Genomic DNA, 14,728 nt, shown 5'->3' on the forward strand with positions numbered 1-14,728 from the left:
CTGCAGAACTTTCCAAGGAAAGCAACAATGTCGCCCTGGTGACAAGTAGATTGTGGACGCTCAACCAGAGAAATTCCATAGTGCACCTTTAAATATAATGAAAAAGTTTGTACTTCTGGCTTGTTTTGGGAGAAGATTCCAATGTGTGGGTCCTTTGATTTGGAGTGTCCTTTGTACACAAAGGCAGATCCTAGGTTTTCACTTCGCTGGATAACCTAAAAACACACATTTATCAGACTATAAACATAAAGCATGATTAAAAACATTATATATTAAATCTCAGAGCCTCTCACCTCTTTGTAGGAGAGCCATTCATACAGCTGCTTGGGTTTTCGGAAGCCTAAACATGGACCATTATCTGGAGATGGGAGAATGAACAATGTATGAATAATAAATACAACTGACCAATTTGACCTAAAGTAGTAGTGTTAGTAGAAGTAAATAGTAGTAGCAGTTGTAACAATGGTAATAGTGATATTGGTAGTGACAGTAGTAGTAATTGTAGTAAAGAATAAAGCAGTTGCAGCAGTAATAAACAGCTTAAAAGCAGATGTACCTGATTCATGTAATCAAAGTTTCTTTTGCACCCATACAGATATATCACAAAAGCAGCTTTTAGGGTCAAAATGAGATCACTGTCTGCATCTAATTATAAAATGCTTTATTGTTCACAAACCAGGCAGTAAGCCTGGTGTGCTGTTACCATGAAAGTCATTATTAGCATTAGCATGACGGAAGAAACTCTGCTCTACTCACTAAAAGTTGTGAAAAGCTCTTATAAACTCATTATGGATAATAATAAGGATGCTAGGAATGTGTTGAGTGAGGAAGTTAGGAATAACTTTTGTAACCGTTTAAAATTAACTACATTTTTCAGGTTTTTAAGACAAGAGAAATCAGGTACAGTGCCTTTAAATATATAATGATAGTTTTAATAATTTTTTAAATACTCACTTGAAACGCAAGCCCCTCTAAGGAAAAACTCATACATGGTTTTGGCATCATCGTATATATGTGTCAGAGGCTCATCTCCATCAGACAGCACAGAGCGCCGTGCCAGACCTCCCTGGAATAGGAGATTTAGGCTTAGAAATGATAAATGACAAATTAAAATGACATGACTCTCAAGGACTCCTGGCATCGAACCCTACCCAAACACCCATGCCGTAGGCAAGGGCCATATTTATTACTGCTAAAATGAATGGGAGTCAATGGGAGGTGAAGGGCGGACCCCGAAGTCACGCCATTGTCCCCACGGTGACAGTAAACACGCCCCGACATGGCAGTGAGTGGTGTCAAAAATTTGAACTTGACAAGCTCTTATTGTCACTGAAGATCCCGAGATGACTCGGTAGCACCACCTTAAACTTTGATTTTCTTTGGGCCAGTGGGAGCCCCACCTGGAAAAAAGTCAATGTAATAATATGAAACTCACATAAAAAAATAGAACATGTCAGGACATGACAAAAATTATATTATTGCCCCACCCTAAAACATTCAAGTCAGCCAGCCATATTGAATCAAACCTGGGAACAACAAAAGTGCACACCCTCACATTCAGGACATCTCCTCGTACAGTTTTCATCACAAACACTTCAAATTTGGCCAAATCCCACTAAACCCATGTGTGATAAAAGATGATCAATTACATTTTGGATAGGACTTTGTGTGTGGTCATGGCAAATTTTCAACAAAATAACAATTTTTGGAATATTTCCAAAAAATATTTCTCTTTCACACATTTTTTTGTTGGGAAAAAGCTAATACAGTGTTGAACACAATGATATGCAAATCAAGGCAGTCTCCCAGGCGAGGGACTCATTAAAACCGTGTCCGGAAAGTGGCAAAAATCAAGTAGTTGTCATAACGGTGCGGGTAGGACCAAAGAGTGCAGACTCAGGGCAAGTTGACAGTGTTTATTTACAAGATCGTGAAGTTTCAGTCTTTAACAGTTCACTCGAAACACACACAAGAACCCAGGGAGCAGAGGGCAGGTCAGGCGGGCAAAGTGCAGGACGGACACGGGAAAGCCAGGACCGGAGCGGAGACAGGTACGGGGACGAGACCAGGGCAGGCGGGACCGGCGTAGTCCAGAGAGCGGAACCAGAGCAGGGAGCAGGCGGCACGCCGGAGACCAAGACAGGACAGGTGGTAAGACAGAGGGACGACTGTACCAGAGCTGGAGCGCAGAGGCAGGAGCAGGCACAGCTCCAGACAGACAGGTAGGGGAGGGGGAGAGAGTACAGGAGGGCAGGAAAAACAGGCATCATGACAGTAGTAAACACACCCCGATGCGTCAGTGAGTGGTGTCAAAAATTAGAACTCGACGAGCTCTAATTGTCACAAAAGACCCCGAGAAAAAGTAATGAAAGACGACTCGGTAGCGCCCCCTCAAACTTTGATTTTCATTGGGCCAATGGGAGCCCAACTCGGAAAAAAGTCAATGTAAAAATCTGAAACTCACATCAAAAAATAGAACATGTCGGGACATGACAAAAATTATATTATGGCCCCGCCCTAAAATGTACAGGAAGTCGGCCATGTTGGATCAAACCCGGGAACCACAAAAGTGCACACCCTCGCATTCAGGACATCTCCTCACACAGTTTTCATCACAAATACTTCAAATTTGAACAAATCCCACTTAACCCATGTGTGATTAAAGGTTATCAATTACAGTGATGCTCTCTAGAGCCCTCTGCAATTTTCATTTTCAAAAATTCTTAGAAGACAATCGATTTGTCTTGGGCTTGTGAAAAAATTCACAGGGGCCTTATTTGTGATGGGGCACAATGTGAGAAAGTCAGATGTTTCTATCTTTTATGGTTTAGGAGAAAAATAATGGGTGGAAAAAAAAAACCTTGAACGTTAACGAAAAGTCAATTTTATTGGACCCAAAATTCAATGATGTTAAAAAAATTAACGTATCAAAATGACTCAAGAGGGCCACCTTAAATATTAAAAATACATTACGGCAATGAGAGACCTTTTTCATCGTAGACAAATGAAATTTGGTACAAACATAAAACATGACCCCACCCTGAACCCTACAGGAAGTTGGCTATTGTGGGCGGAAGCCAATTTTTTCAAAATTTTCACTCACATTTGAATTTTTTCTGCTGTGGATTTTCATTCAAGAAACTTGCAAAAGGTCAAAATGAACTAGATCCCTGTGGGAATATATTCTACTCTCTTGAATTTTTCTAAGTCATAAAATGTGGGTGTGGCCAGCCTGCAAAGAAAAAAGACGTTTTTTGAAGTTTTAAATTGCTCATAACTCACACATGCAGTATCCTATTTCCCGGCATTAATATACATTTTGTTTAAAATCTTGATCTGAACGAAATGATATACAATTTACATAGATCAAGGGAGCACTGTGGAACAAAAAAAATTTCGGAACTTTTGAATGGGACCAAAAAATTACTTTGTCATAAATATTTGAAATTCGGCATATATGACTTTGGGTGTGGTCACGGTGAATTTTTTGCTGCTTTGGGCTGCACTTGTCATCAAACAAAGTCAAAAGACATTGGAAGCAGGGGGTGTGGTCAAGCTATCCATGGAGTAACACGTGAGTTCGTGAGCTCTGCACTTAAACTCCTGGCATCACTGAAAGACAACATTGAAGGTATCATTAAGAAAGAACTCCAGGATGCTCTCGGACTTGCGCTATTGCCTGTTAGGGCTGATCTACAGGCATTGCAAGCGCAGCTAACGGCTAAAAAAGCTGTTACCGAAACTACACTGGCTGAGTTAAAAAACACTATGGAGGGTGTGGAGACGGTCCCGTCTGACTGTGCTGATGACATCGCTGGTATGAGAACCACTATCACATGCCTTTGAATTAAAGGCAATGGGCAGAACTTAGTCATTGTAAAAAGATGACAAAAGTTTTCAGAGGAAATAAAAGCAGATGGCCCATGTTGGCGCCGTTTTATTTTCTAAACATGCAAGTATGTTCATCCTGTGTTGACAGTGTGTGGGTGCCGTACTGACGATTTTCAGGCAGTTTACAGTCTTTCGGCCTATATATGTACAAAAATTTTTTTTTTTCAAATCTAGCTGGTATGGCCTATATTCAGAAGCTCTCAATAGTAGAAATTTAAGGTACATGATTATAATAAATATTTGTTTTACCTGATTTTAATCCAATGGATTTGAGCAATATTTGTCTTGCCCCAGTACAGATATATTGCATAAGCAGCTCATGTTCTGTTTCCATCCAATTAGAAAGCATTTTATTGCCGGATAATCAGGAAGTATACATTAGCATGCTAGTTGTCGTTAGCTTTATTGTGACTGCAAAACTCCTCTCTGGTCTCTGAAGTTTGTGAAATGCAGATAATACTCATCGATGCTCAGAATGCCTAAGGTAAGTGAGGAATAACTTTGGGCCATTGCAAACTATTTAAAACCTGTTCTGTTTTCACAGTTTTAAAACAGTAAAAATATCTTTAAATAAATTGCAAACCACTTTGTCAGGTTTAGTAATAAAGATTTCTGGTATTAACATTTTACATGAAACATGTACTGGCACCAGAAAACATTTTTTTGTAATTTATTATTAAATATAATAAAAAAAAAATAAAAAAACTCACCTCCACCTCTACAGATTGCTTTTGAAGATCACAGGCTGGTGGGAGGGGCTTAGAGTGGGTCGCCAGGAAGTACGCTATGGCAACCGCACCAATACTGATGAGAACCGGAGTGGAAAAGGAGCTGAGGTACTGCCTGATCTCATCCAGATCTGGTAACCATAGCTTCTGTAGTAACTCTTGATTCATGGTGTGACAGGGTGAAGGGGGAGGTGTCTGAGAGGAAGAGAGGCCTAGAGAGAAAACAAATACTAAGACTACACATTTCATCAAAACTACTAGTAACTACAATTATTTATTGTAACTTATCCATTCATTTTGGATGGTAAAACTGACTGTCTCTTTCTTTGTATAATAGAGTTCTTGCAGTGCGGGGGTGGGTGGGTCGGTCGGTGGGTAATAAAACCTATCAATTCTCTCAGTCTGAAAGGCAATAGTACCTGGTCAGTGACAGTGATAATTATTTCAGAAATCAGTAAAATCAGAATTCTTTTTCATAGTTTATGTATCAAAACAGGCAAGGTTAAGTCAAACAGCAATGTGCTAAGTTTAACAAGTGAGGTAGTTAAAGACCTTTAACCAGCCTGGTTAAATGACTCACTATAGTTCAGACAGTTCACAATATCTACTTTCGACTGGGACATAATTTGTTAAAAACATGCCAACTTCTGCAAATTAAGGCCACTGCTTAGGTCAGATCACACTAGCAGAAGCGCGGCTAGTCTTGGTCAATGGAGTTCCTCTGGTTGACGCAATAACGGAGAGCTAGGACTGATCCAAAGGAGGGTACGGCAGGGATTTTGAAAAATACAGAGATAAAACATTTTGAATAAAATAAATAAATAAAGATTATGCTTTTAGCTGCATCAGCACACTTTCCTCACTTCCTTAGAATGATGAGTGTAGTGCACAGTTGCCAAACTCAAGGCCCGCGGGCCAAATGTGGCCCTCCACATCATTTCATGTGGCCCTCGACAGGGTAAATTAAAGGTATGATGGACTTAAAATGTAATTTTATCAGGAGATAGACAGTTACAAAGACATATTTTAACATTTAGGAAAATGCATATTTAATATTTGTAACTTGAATAAGTAATAAATACAGAAACAGTTAAACAAATTTAAAAAGTAGTTAGATTTATTTTACATCTGGCCCTTTGAGAGCAGCCATTTTGTTAATGTGGCCCTCAGTGAAAATGTGTTTGACAAACCTGGCATAGTGGGAAAAGACAGAACAGGAGAAGGAGAACAAGACGAGCTAACATGCGCCATTTGTACAGTGGTTTTCTGCTGCGGCCTTGGTGGATGCAATTTTATGCAAATTTGGATCTTTGTGCTTTGGAGAGTTACTTTCTGATAATGTAATGTAATGTCATAAAAATCTGTTTACACAAAAGTTAGAGATTGAGCAAGGATCATCTGTGGGATTAACCAACGTTTACCACTGATTCACCCCTGTAATGAAATTACAGCATTAGCATGAGAAATTAATTTAATGAGAACATTTGTCGGTGTAGCATTTGGCAAAACAGACATCAATATAAAGAATTACACATATGTACAATTGAAAAAGTCAGAGTAACATTGTCCCATCAGAAACATTTTTGTTTCTTCGTCTTATGCATTTATCAGTCCAACATGGTAAGTTACAATTTTAACCAGTCCAGTGATAACTTTTTCAAATGGCACTTATCTGTTTTTGCAAATTAATTCTTAAAATGTAAACAGCACAATAATCAAATTTCTTTCTGATATGGTCCTTCTGATTACTCACATCAAATTGTGCACTTTGTATGTCCTGTAAATAACATGTGAAAGGTCTAGAAATCAGATATTAAATGAGATTTTTGGTTTGCATGTAAACAAAGACATAGAATCTCAATTAAAATCAGACTTACTGCACAACCCTTGTCTAGACTGTAAACAAAAAAAGTGCTTTATGAAATTTTCCATAATAGATAGTAAGGTAATAAAGGTTGTGTAGTAAATGACATTCCAGAGGTTAAGAATAGCTTGAGGTTTACAAACTGGAAGAACTGGCCTTAAAACTCCAATGAAAGTACTTTTACAATGTCAAATGTCATCATCATCTGCCTCATGTACAGTTTGTATAGAACATACTGCGTCCTTCTCGAAAATGAAGAGCCAGTATAATGTATCTATGATTAATGTGTTCTGTATCTATGATGATCATTTATATCACATTATAATTATCTAACCACACCACAATATCTGCACGTTAAAAGAGCCTGTACCCAATTTTTTCCCCATGTGTCTGAGCTAAATGTGTCTTGCCCCAGTACAGATATACAGTGGTCCCTCATTTATCGCGGGAGTTGCGTTCTAAAAATACCCCGCAACAGGCGAAATCCGAGAAGTCATCAATTTCATTTAAAAAAATTATTATATATGTTTTAAGGCAGCAAAAACCCCTCACCTGAAATATTGTACAGTTTTCTCAGATAGGCAATAACATTTTCTCACATTCCTCTCTTGGTTAATTAATTAACAGTGACTCGTGTATTTCACAGTTCTTCTGACCGTACCTCTTCATCCTGGTGCCGCTCTGCTGTAGTATCGATCAAACGTTTATGTAAATTTGGCAGACTGAAAGCATTCTGTGCTGTGAGGGAGACGCGGCACGGAGAAGATCGATTGACTGTGTTCTGCAGTCCCTTGGCCGGTCGGGAAGCAGAGCACAATGTGCGTTCATACACTGTAAAAAAGCGTGTAAAACTGCAAAACAGTGAGACCGCGAAGGGTGAACCGCGATATAGCGATGGCTCATTGTAGTGTAAAAGCTGTTTTTGAGGTCAAAATAAATCCACTGTGTCTGCATCTAATATAAAGTGCTTTACTGTCTGATTATCAGGAAGTGTGCAGTTAGCCTACCAAGTTGTTGTTAGTATGACAGTGGCATTAAAACTCTGGTCTGGTCTCAGAGTTGTGAAGAGAGCTTATAAACTCACAGTGGTGAATAATTAATTAAAATGTTCTGAATGCATAAGGTAAATGAGGAATAAATTTGGACCACTGCACACTGTTTAAAATGAACTAGTTTTGATTTTCATGCCTGGAATACGCTTTGTCATTGCAAATAAAATTAAAACCCTGCAAAAAACATTTAGCAATATTGAAATGATGCCTTATTGCAGTATTTAGTGTCGTGATAGGATTTCAGAACATGTTTGTACAGGTCTAAAGTACAGGGTTAGCAGGCGTAATACAGAATAGGACCCCAGGGAGACAAGGACATTTAGTTCTCATGATTTGGAAGTGCATATGTTTCTTGTTTTTCTAATAATGACTTGGTTTGGTGTGATAGTACCTGTGGTGAATATCAGTTAAGTGGCAGTTTGTGGGAAAAAGTTGAAGAGTTCTAAAACAGAATACCTCTACTTATGTCAACAACAAAGACCATTTAAACACAACAAGGTATTTTTTCAAACAGTTTAAACCTTAATTTTAACAAAATAAAGGTCTTGTCACGTATTTTTATTAATTAAATCATAACTATTGTGTAATTTAAACGAGTTTTGGCCTTTGTCAAATTATGGTTGTTAGATAATCATTAAAATTGCCTGTATGTATGTCACATCTGCTGCCCTGTGTCCAACCTGGAAGTAAAATGATAGGATATAATTTTGGTGAAGCCGGTTACAGAACTGGTTTAGATAAGGTGCCACTCAGAAAGCAAAATCTTTTTTTTGGTGGTACTTGGGGTGAAAAGTTTGAGAAACACTGGCCTAAACTGTCATATGTATTTTAAACTGATTATTCTTTTTTCAGCCGCAAAGTAGGTCTAAAATGAAACCTGCTTGTTACTCACCAGTTGATCTTTAGACTACAGCTGTTGTTTTGGAGTTGTTCTTTGGAGAAACAGCAGTGACCGTCATGCAGCCAACCAGAAGTATGACCTGGGGCAGTCTGTCAATCAGAGGCCAAAGGTCAGAGGTCAAATTGAGGTCTGAGCACTGTATCACTGATGAGGTAATTGATTTTGCTGAATCTTGTTTTATCACAGAGTATGAAAGCATCATTTTAATCACCAGTACTGAAACTACAAGAATGCTAGTATACTACTTCACTCATAGTATTGTACAACATCACTTCCTCAACATAATATGCCTTGATAGGTTAGGGCTGGGCAATTAGTCATGTTCAATTGTCAATGATGAGGACGGTATTTTTGAATGGAGGTCTAGAGCCAATCCTCTGTCAGTAAAAGAATGTGGTTTGGAGCAGATGCAAGACTTGATTAAAGACTAAAAGTCTATTGTTTATGTTTATTTATTGTTTATGTTATTTATAAGAGCCATATTAATTAGTTTTTTTGAAAAATCCATTCCTGTTTTGTGCATTACTTAGACTTTTCTTATATTGATGAGTAGTGACTGATGAAGGTTAGGGTTAGGAAATTAAGCAGTTTTCATCCCATTTAAATGATAAAATGTTTTATTTCTAAACATTGTGATTCTATTTTCTTACTCAATATAATAACTTTTAACATTTGTCTCTGCGCAGCAGCAGCAATGGAAGCAGTCCAGACAAACCTACATTTTAATCTCTGAAACTCTAGCATATTATGCAGTTGTGCTGTTGGTCAATATGCATTGTCCTTGTTATTTATTTACAAATAAATAATATAAATAAATAAATGGGCACATTTTAGCACATTTCCAAATGATTGCCATGACACTGTCCAAATTTCTCATTAAAAAAACAAAAAAAACCCAACTATTCTCCTCTAATTGAATCCTGATTGTTCCGAGTGTTGTTCCATCCTAAATGACAGTAATCATTGTCTCATGTGATTCACTGAAGTATTGCAGTTCAGTGTTGTCCTTCCCTTTGTCCTGGTGCCCTTATCCTGTGCATCCGACCAGATAAATGCTTCTATCAACTCAAACACAGAGTGAGCGGGACACAGTCCGAACATGTGGTTTTTGTGCCCACCGACACCGACAGGAGAAGACAACCTTCAACTTGTAATGAGGAGTTTTCATTTCCTAATTATGAGTTTCAAAGTCCTAATTATGAGTATTAATCTCCTAATTATGAGTTTTAATCTCCTAATTATGAGTTTAAAACTTGTAATTAGGAGTTTTAAACTCATAATTAGGAATTTTAAAGTCTTAATTGAGCAGTGCAAACATTGCAAGTGAGTGTACAGGGCAGAAGAGACAAGAGGAGGACTGTTGTGTTTATCACCTACGTACTTTTATCAATGAATAAATTAAGCCCCAGTAAAGTTTCTGGCGTCTTAAACAAGTCAGTGGACTGTGAGCGCTATTCTGACCACTGTTTTGTGCCGTGAGCGCTGTTCTGACCACTTTTTTGTGCTGTGAGAGCTATTGTGACCACTCATGAGCTCTGGTCTGGGTCTGTGAGTGCTCGTCTTCCGTGGTCTGAGCGGAGTGTTAGTTTGGTCACAACCCCTGCTAGTTTATTGAGGAAATTATCAAAATACCAAATTAATTTAATCAAAATTGATAAGCTTCACATTTTGTAAATGTTACATTCCCACAACTACAAGTTTTAAACTGATAATTAGGGGTTTTAAAACTCCTAATTATGCCCTAATCAGGGCTTGTTCTGCACTACGAGTAGAACAAGCCCTGAACTAAGGGCAGCTTTGGGTAAGCAACAGGCTTTTTTCAAGAGACCAGCGAAAAAGTCACAAAAAGCGACTGAGATTTATTTTAAAATATGTAAGTTGATTTTTCTTTATCATTACATAATTTATAACGTTTTGAAACATGGTCCAGCATAGTTTGTTTTGTTAAAAAGGTTTGTCAGTGGCTGGTGAAAACGGGACACTTTTCCTATGAGACGCAGTGATGTAAGTGATCATATGAAAATTTAACAATTACTGAAATTAATAAAGATAAAATGCTGAATATTGATATATGTTTCCCACTTTACTGTTATTGTTGATCATTATTGTGAGAAATCATTAATGTAATCAGTGTCTTCATATGGATGGTTAACATTAATCATTATTAAGAATGTATCACTAAAGGCAAACTGAGCAAATTTGTTATTTCAGAAGAGCATATCATACTGGTAGCCCTTCGTATGACTCAGTACCTATGAAGTAGCTCTTAGTTTCAAAAAGGTTGGTGACCCCTGGTTCCCACTGTGTGTGTATGTCAAAAGAGTCCTAAACCCAAGCAGCACTACTACGACTATGACCCATGTTCTATGGTACAATACAGAGCAGGAGAAGCTGGCGACAGCACCAATGCACGCTCTGAATGTGGCTGGTCTTTACCAGCATATAGTGAGAAGGCTGTGGGAAATGTTTAGAGCCCATGAAGATGTTCAGCAAATCTTTTAGTCACTTTTTATTTTTGGAAAGCCCACCTAATATTAGTGTAGTTTGATGTATAAAAGATTAACAAATTAATAAACGACTATAAACGTGAAGTACCACGGCAAAGTTTCTCACTATTTTTCTGTTGGGTTAAAAGCGACATAAAACGTGAAGTCATGCGTCAGAACAGATGTTTAAGGCTTTAGTTTTCTCCGGAGGGTCTGTCCACAGCCCAGTGAGAGACTGTGCTGCACAGACAGGAGGTGCACAGTGTGCCGAGTGTGCTGGAGAGCAGGGGCACAGGGACAGAGGGCTGGGGTCCGCTACGACTGGCACAGGAGTTAGACACAAATGATTAGTAGCTTGTGGAATACATATGTTAAGATTGATAAGAGTATCCTATAATTGTACTAATAATAAAATAGGTAAAAGCCTATCTTGGGCGATAATCTCAGTTAGGCTGCTGCTTTCCTAGTGGGGGACCCCCAGACCCCCAAAAGAGGTGCACTACATTAGACTTTTGAGAAAAATGCAGGTACAAATGAAAGGGGCCGTCGCCCCAGTGTAGCTGTAGGTTTAGTCCTTGCTTTACGGACTAACACAGTTCGATTGGGCTAGTAGTGTGAGCGCACTTTCAGAATCCATTGATTAAAATATGTTTTCAATGATTAGATATCTAGGTCTAGATACCAAAAATCAGATCAAATTATTGGGTTATCTGATTTTACTGACCATGTAAATGCACTTAATGGCACTCAGCTATGACTAATCACACATCGCACACTACGTCGATACTTCCAAACAACAAACAGGGATGTAACAGTAACCAAAATATAATATTTAAGTCTCACAACACAATATATGGAATCACAAGCTTCTTTGTTTAAATACATTGTTTAACAGCAAAATAACAGATGGAACTATATAGACTATGATTCTTTGCTACATTTTCATGTAGAAGTAACTTTCACTAAGTATATAAATGTAGTAGATCTATAATTTTGCTACCCAAAATATAGCAATGTGAGATGAACACCATGATAAAATTGTACGTTGATATTAAGGCATTATTACATCACTAACAAAAACCCTTCTGATTTGTGGGCGAGAGCTCCACCACTGAGGCACTGTCACCCCCTAAAGTGTGTAAACTGTGTAGGACTAAAATCATATTGATACAGTGAATTATCAGTGTGGCAACAGCTTAGAGTTCAGAAAGTGAATATAACGACATGTTCAGGTTTTAGGTTAATGATTATTTTAAAGAACGGGTCCTGTCTTCACTCGTACACCCACTATTTGAGCCTTATGTTAATGTTTTGTTTATAGACTCCACGGCAACCGAATCTTGTAATTTTTGTATGTGCATTGAAATACTATGATCCTAATAATCCTATAGTAATAAGTTCAAAGTTTACATGAAATAACAAGCTATATAAATATATATATATATATATATATATATATATATATATACACACACACATATATATATATATATACATACATACATATACACATATATACATACACATATATATATATATATATAGTGTTTAGTGTTTATGTATATATATATATATATATATATATATATAAACATACATATATATATATACTTACACATATATATATATATATACACATACACACACACACACACATATATATATATATACACGTGGACAAAATTGTTGGTACCCTTCGGTTAAGAAAAACTCACAATGTTCACAGAAATACTTGAATTTACTTGAAACTTGAATCTGACAGAAGTAATAATACATACAAATTCTATCAAATTTAACCAATGGAAGTCAGACATTGCTTTTCAACCATGCTTCAACAGAATTAGAAAAAAAAATAAAAATAAATAAAAAATAAAATAAACTCATCCCCTCCTCGAACCTTACCGTGGTGGAGGGGTCTGAGCACCCGAATGATCCTGGGAGCTATGTTGTCGGGGGCTTCATGCTCCTGGTAGGGTCACCCATGGCAAACAGGTCCTGGGGGACAGGTCAGGCCAAAAGCGGTTCAGAACCCCCATGATGAGTTTAACAACGAGGCCTGTTACGTCACCCAGATTGGTGTGACCGGGGCCCCACCCCGGAGCCAGGCCTGGAGTGAGTGCTTGACAGTGAGCGTCTGGTGGCCGGGCCTTTCCCCATCGGGCCTGGCCGGGCCCAGCCCGAAGAAGCGACATGGAGCCATCCTCCCGTGGACCCACCATCTGCGGGAGGAGCCATGAGGGGCGGGTGCAATGAGATCTGGGTGGCAGTCGATGGCGGGGATCTCGACAACCGGATTGCCGGATATGGAGACTGGCTCTGGGGACATGGAATGTCACCTCGCCGGGGGGGAAGGAGCCTGAGCTTGTGCGGGAAGTTGAGCATTACCGGCTTCATATAGCCAGCCTTGCTTCCACGCACATTTTGGGCTCTGGAACCCAATTCCTTGAGAAGGGGCTGGACTGTCCATTTCTCTGGCATTGCCAGCGGGGAGCATCGGCGAGCTGGAGTGGGCTTGCTCATTGCCCCACAGCTCAGCCGCCGTGTGTTGGAGTTCACCCTGCGCCTCCGGGTCTCTCACTGTTGTGTCGGCCTACAGGCCGAACAGCACTGCAGAGTACCCGGCCTTCTTGGAGTCCCTGGGAGGGGTACTAGACAGTGTACCAACCAGGGACTCCGTTGTTCCCCTGTGGGACTTCAATGGCCATGTGGGTAATGACAGTGACACCTGGAGGGGCGTGATTGGGAGGAATGACCTCCCCGATCTGAACTCGAGCCATTGGACTTCTGTGCTAGTCACAGTTTGTCCATAAGAAACACCATGTTCGGGTGTCCATCAGTGCACATGCCACCAGGACACTCTTGGTCTGAGGTCGATGATCGACTTCGGTGTTGTGTCATCTGATCTCCGACCGCGTGTCTTGGACACTCGGGTGAAGAGAGGGGGAGAGCTGACAACCGATCACCACCTGGTTGTGAGTTGGATCATCTGGACCCTGTAAGTAAGGGATGGCGTCAGGCTGATGAAAAAGTCCTAAGGACTCCTGAGGCAGCTGACGAGTACCAGCGGGCCAAGCATGCCGCGACTCGTACGGTCGCGGAGGCAAAAACTCTGGTTTGGGAGGAGTTCGGGGAGGCCATGGAGGAGGACTATCGGCAAGCTCCTTGGTGGCAAGGCTCCAGGGGTGGATGAGATCCGATGTTGTGGGGCTATCTTGTCTGACACATCTCTGCAACATCGCGTGGCGGTCGGGGACAGTACCACTGGATTGGCAGACCGGGGTGGTGGTCCCTCTGTATAAGAAGAGGGTCCGTAGGGTGTGTTCCAATTACAGGGAAATCACATTCCTCAACCTTCCCGGTCAGGTCTACTCCAGGGTACTGGAGAGGAGAATTCGACCGATAGTCGAACCTCGGATTCAGGAAGAGCAGTGTGGTTTTCGTCCCGATTGCAGAACACTAGACCAGCTCTACACTCTCCATCGGGTCCTCAAGAGCTCAAGGGAGTTTGCCAAACCAGTCCACATGTGCTTTTGGATCTGGGGAAGGCATTCGACCGTGCCCCTCGTGGTTTCCTTTGGGGGGTGCTCCGGGAGTATGGGGTCCAGGTCTCTTTGTTAAGAGCTGTCCGGTCCCTGTATGACCGGAGCAGGAACCGTGTTCACATTGCCGGCAGTAAGTCAGACCTGTTCCCAGTGCATGTTGGACTCCGCCAGGGCTGCCCTTTGTCACCGGTTCTGTTCATTATATTTATGGACAGAATTTCTAGGCGCAGCCAGGGGCTGGAGGGGGTCTGGTTTGCGAACCAC

At 40.1% G+C, this 14,728-nt stretch overlaps 1 protein-coding gene across 2 annotated transcripts in view; it reads right to left on the reverse strand.

Moving 5' to 3' along the window:
• The window catches only part of LOC117377644 (long-chain-fatty-acid--CoA ligase 1-like), a 34,510-nt gene that overhangs the window by 15,321 nt on the left and 4,461 nt on the right, over positions 1-14,728 (reverse strand). Inside the window, exons 2-7 of one of the 2 annotated variants that reach the window (XM_055224571.1) lie at positions 8,428-8,525; positions 4,935-5,021; positions 4,602-4,831; positions 955-1,066; positions 294-358; positions 114-215 (exon numbers count right to left, since the gene is read on the reverse strand). In XM_055224571.1, coding sequence (XP_055080546.1) covers positions 114-215; positions 294-358; positions 955-1,066; positions 4,602-4,787 — 465 coding nt within the window. In that variant the 5' untranslated portion in view covers positions 4,788-4,831; positions 4,935-5,021; positions 8,428-8,525. The remainder of the gene's footprint in view (positions 1-113; positions 216-293; positions 359-954; positions 1,067-4,601; positions 4,832-4,934; positions 5,022-8,427; positions 8,526-14,728) is intronic. The other variant, XM_033974110.2, reaches the window with a different exon arrangement.

The sequence above is a fragment of the Periophthalmus magnuspinnatus genome, chromosome 10, assembly GCF_009829125.3.
Source record: "Periophthalmus magnuspinnatus isolate fPerMag1 chromosome 10, fPerMag1.2.pri, whole genome shotgun sequence".
Classification (NCBI taxonomy): Eukaryota; Metazoa; Chordata; class Actinopteri; order Gobiiformes; family Gobiidae; genus Periophthalmus; species Periophthalmus magnuspinnatus.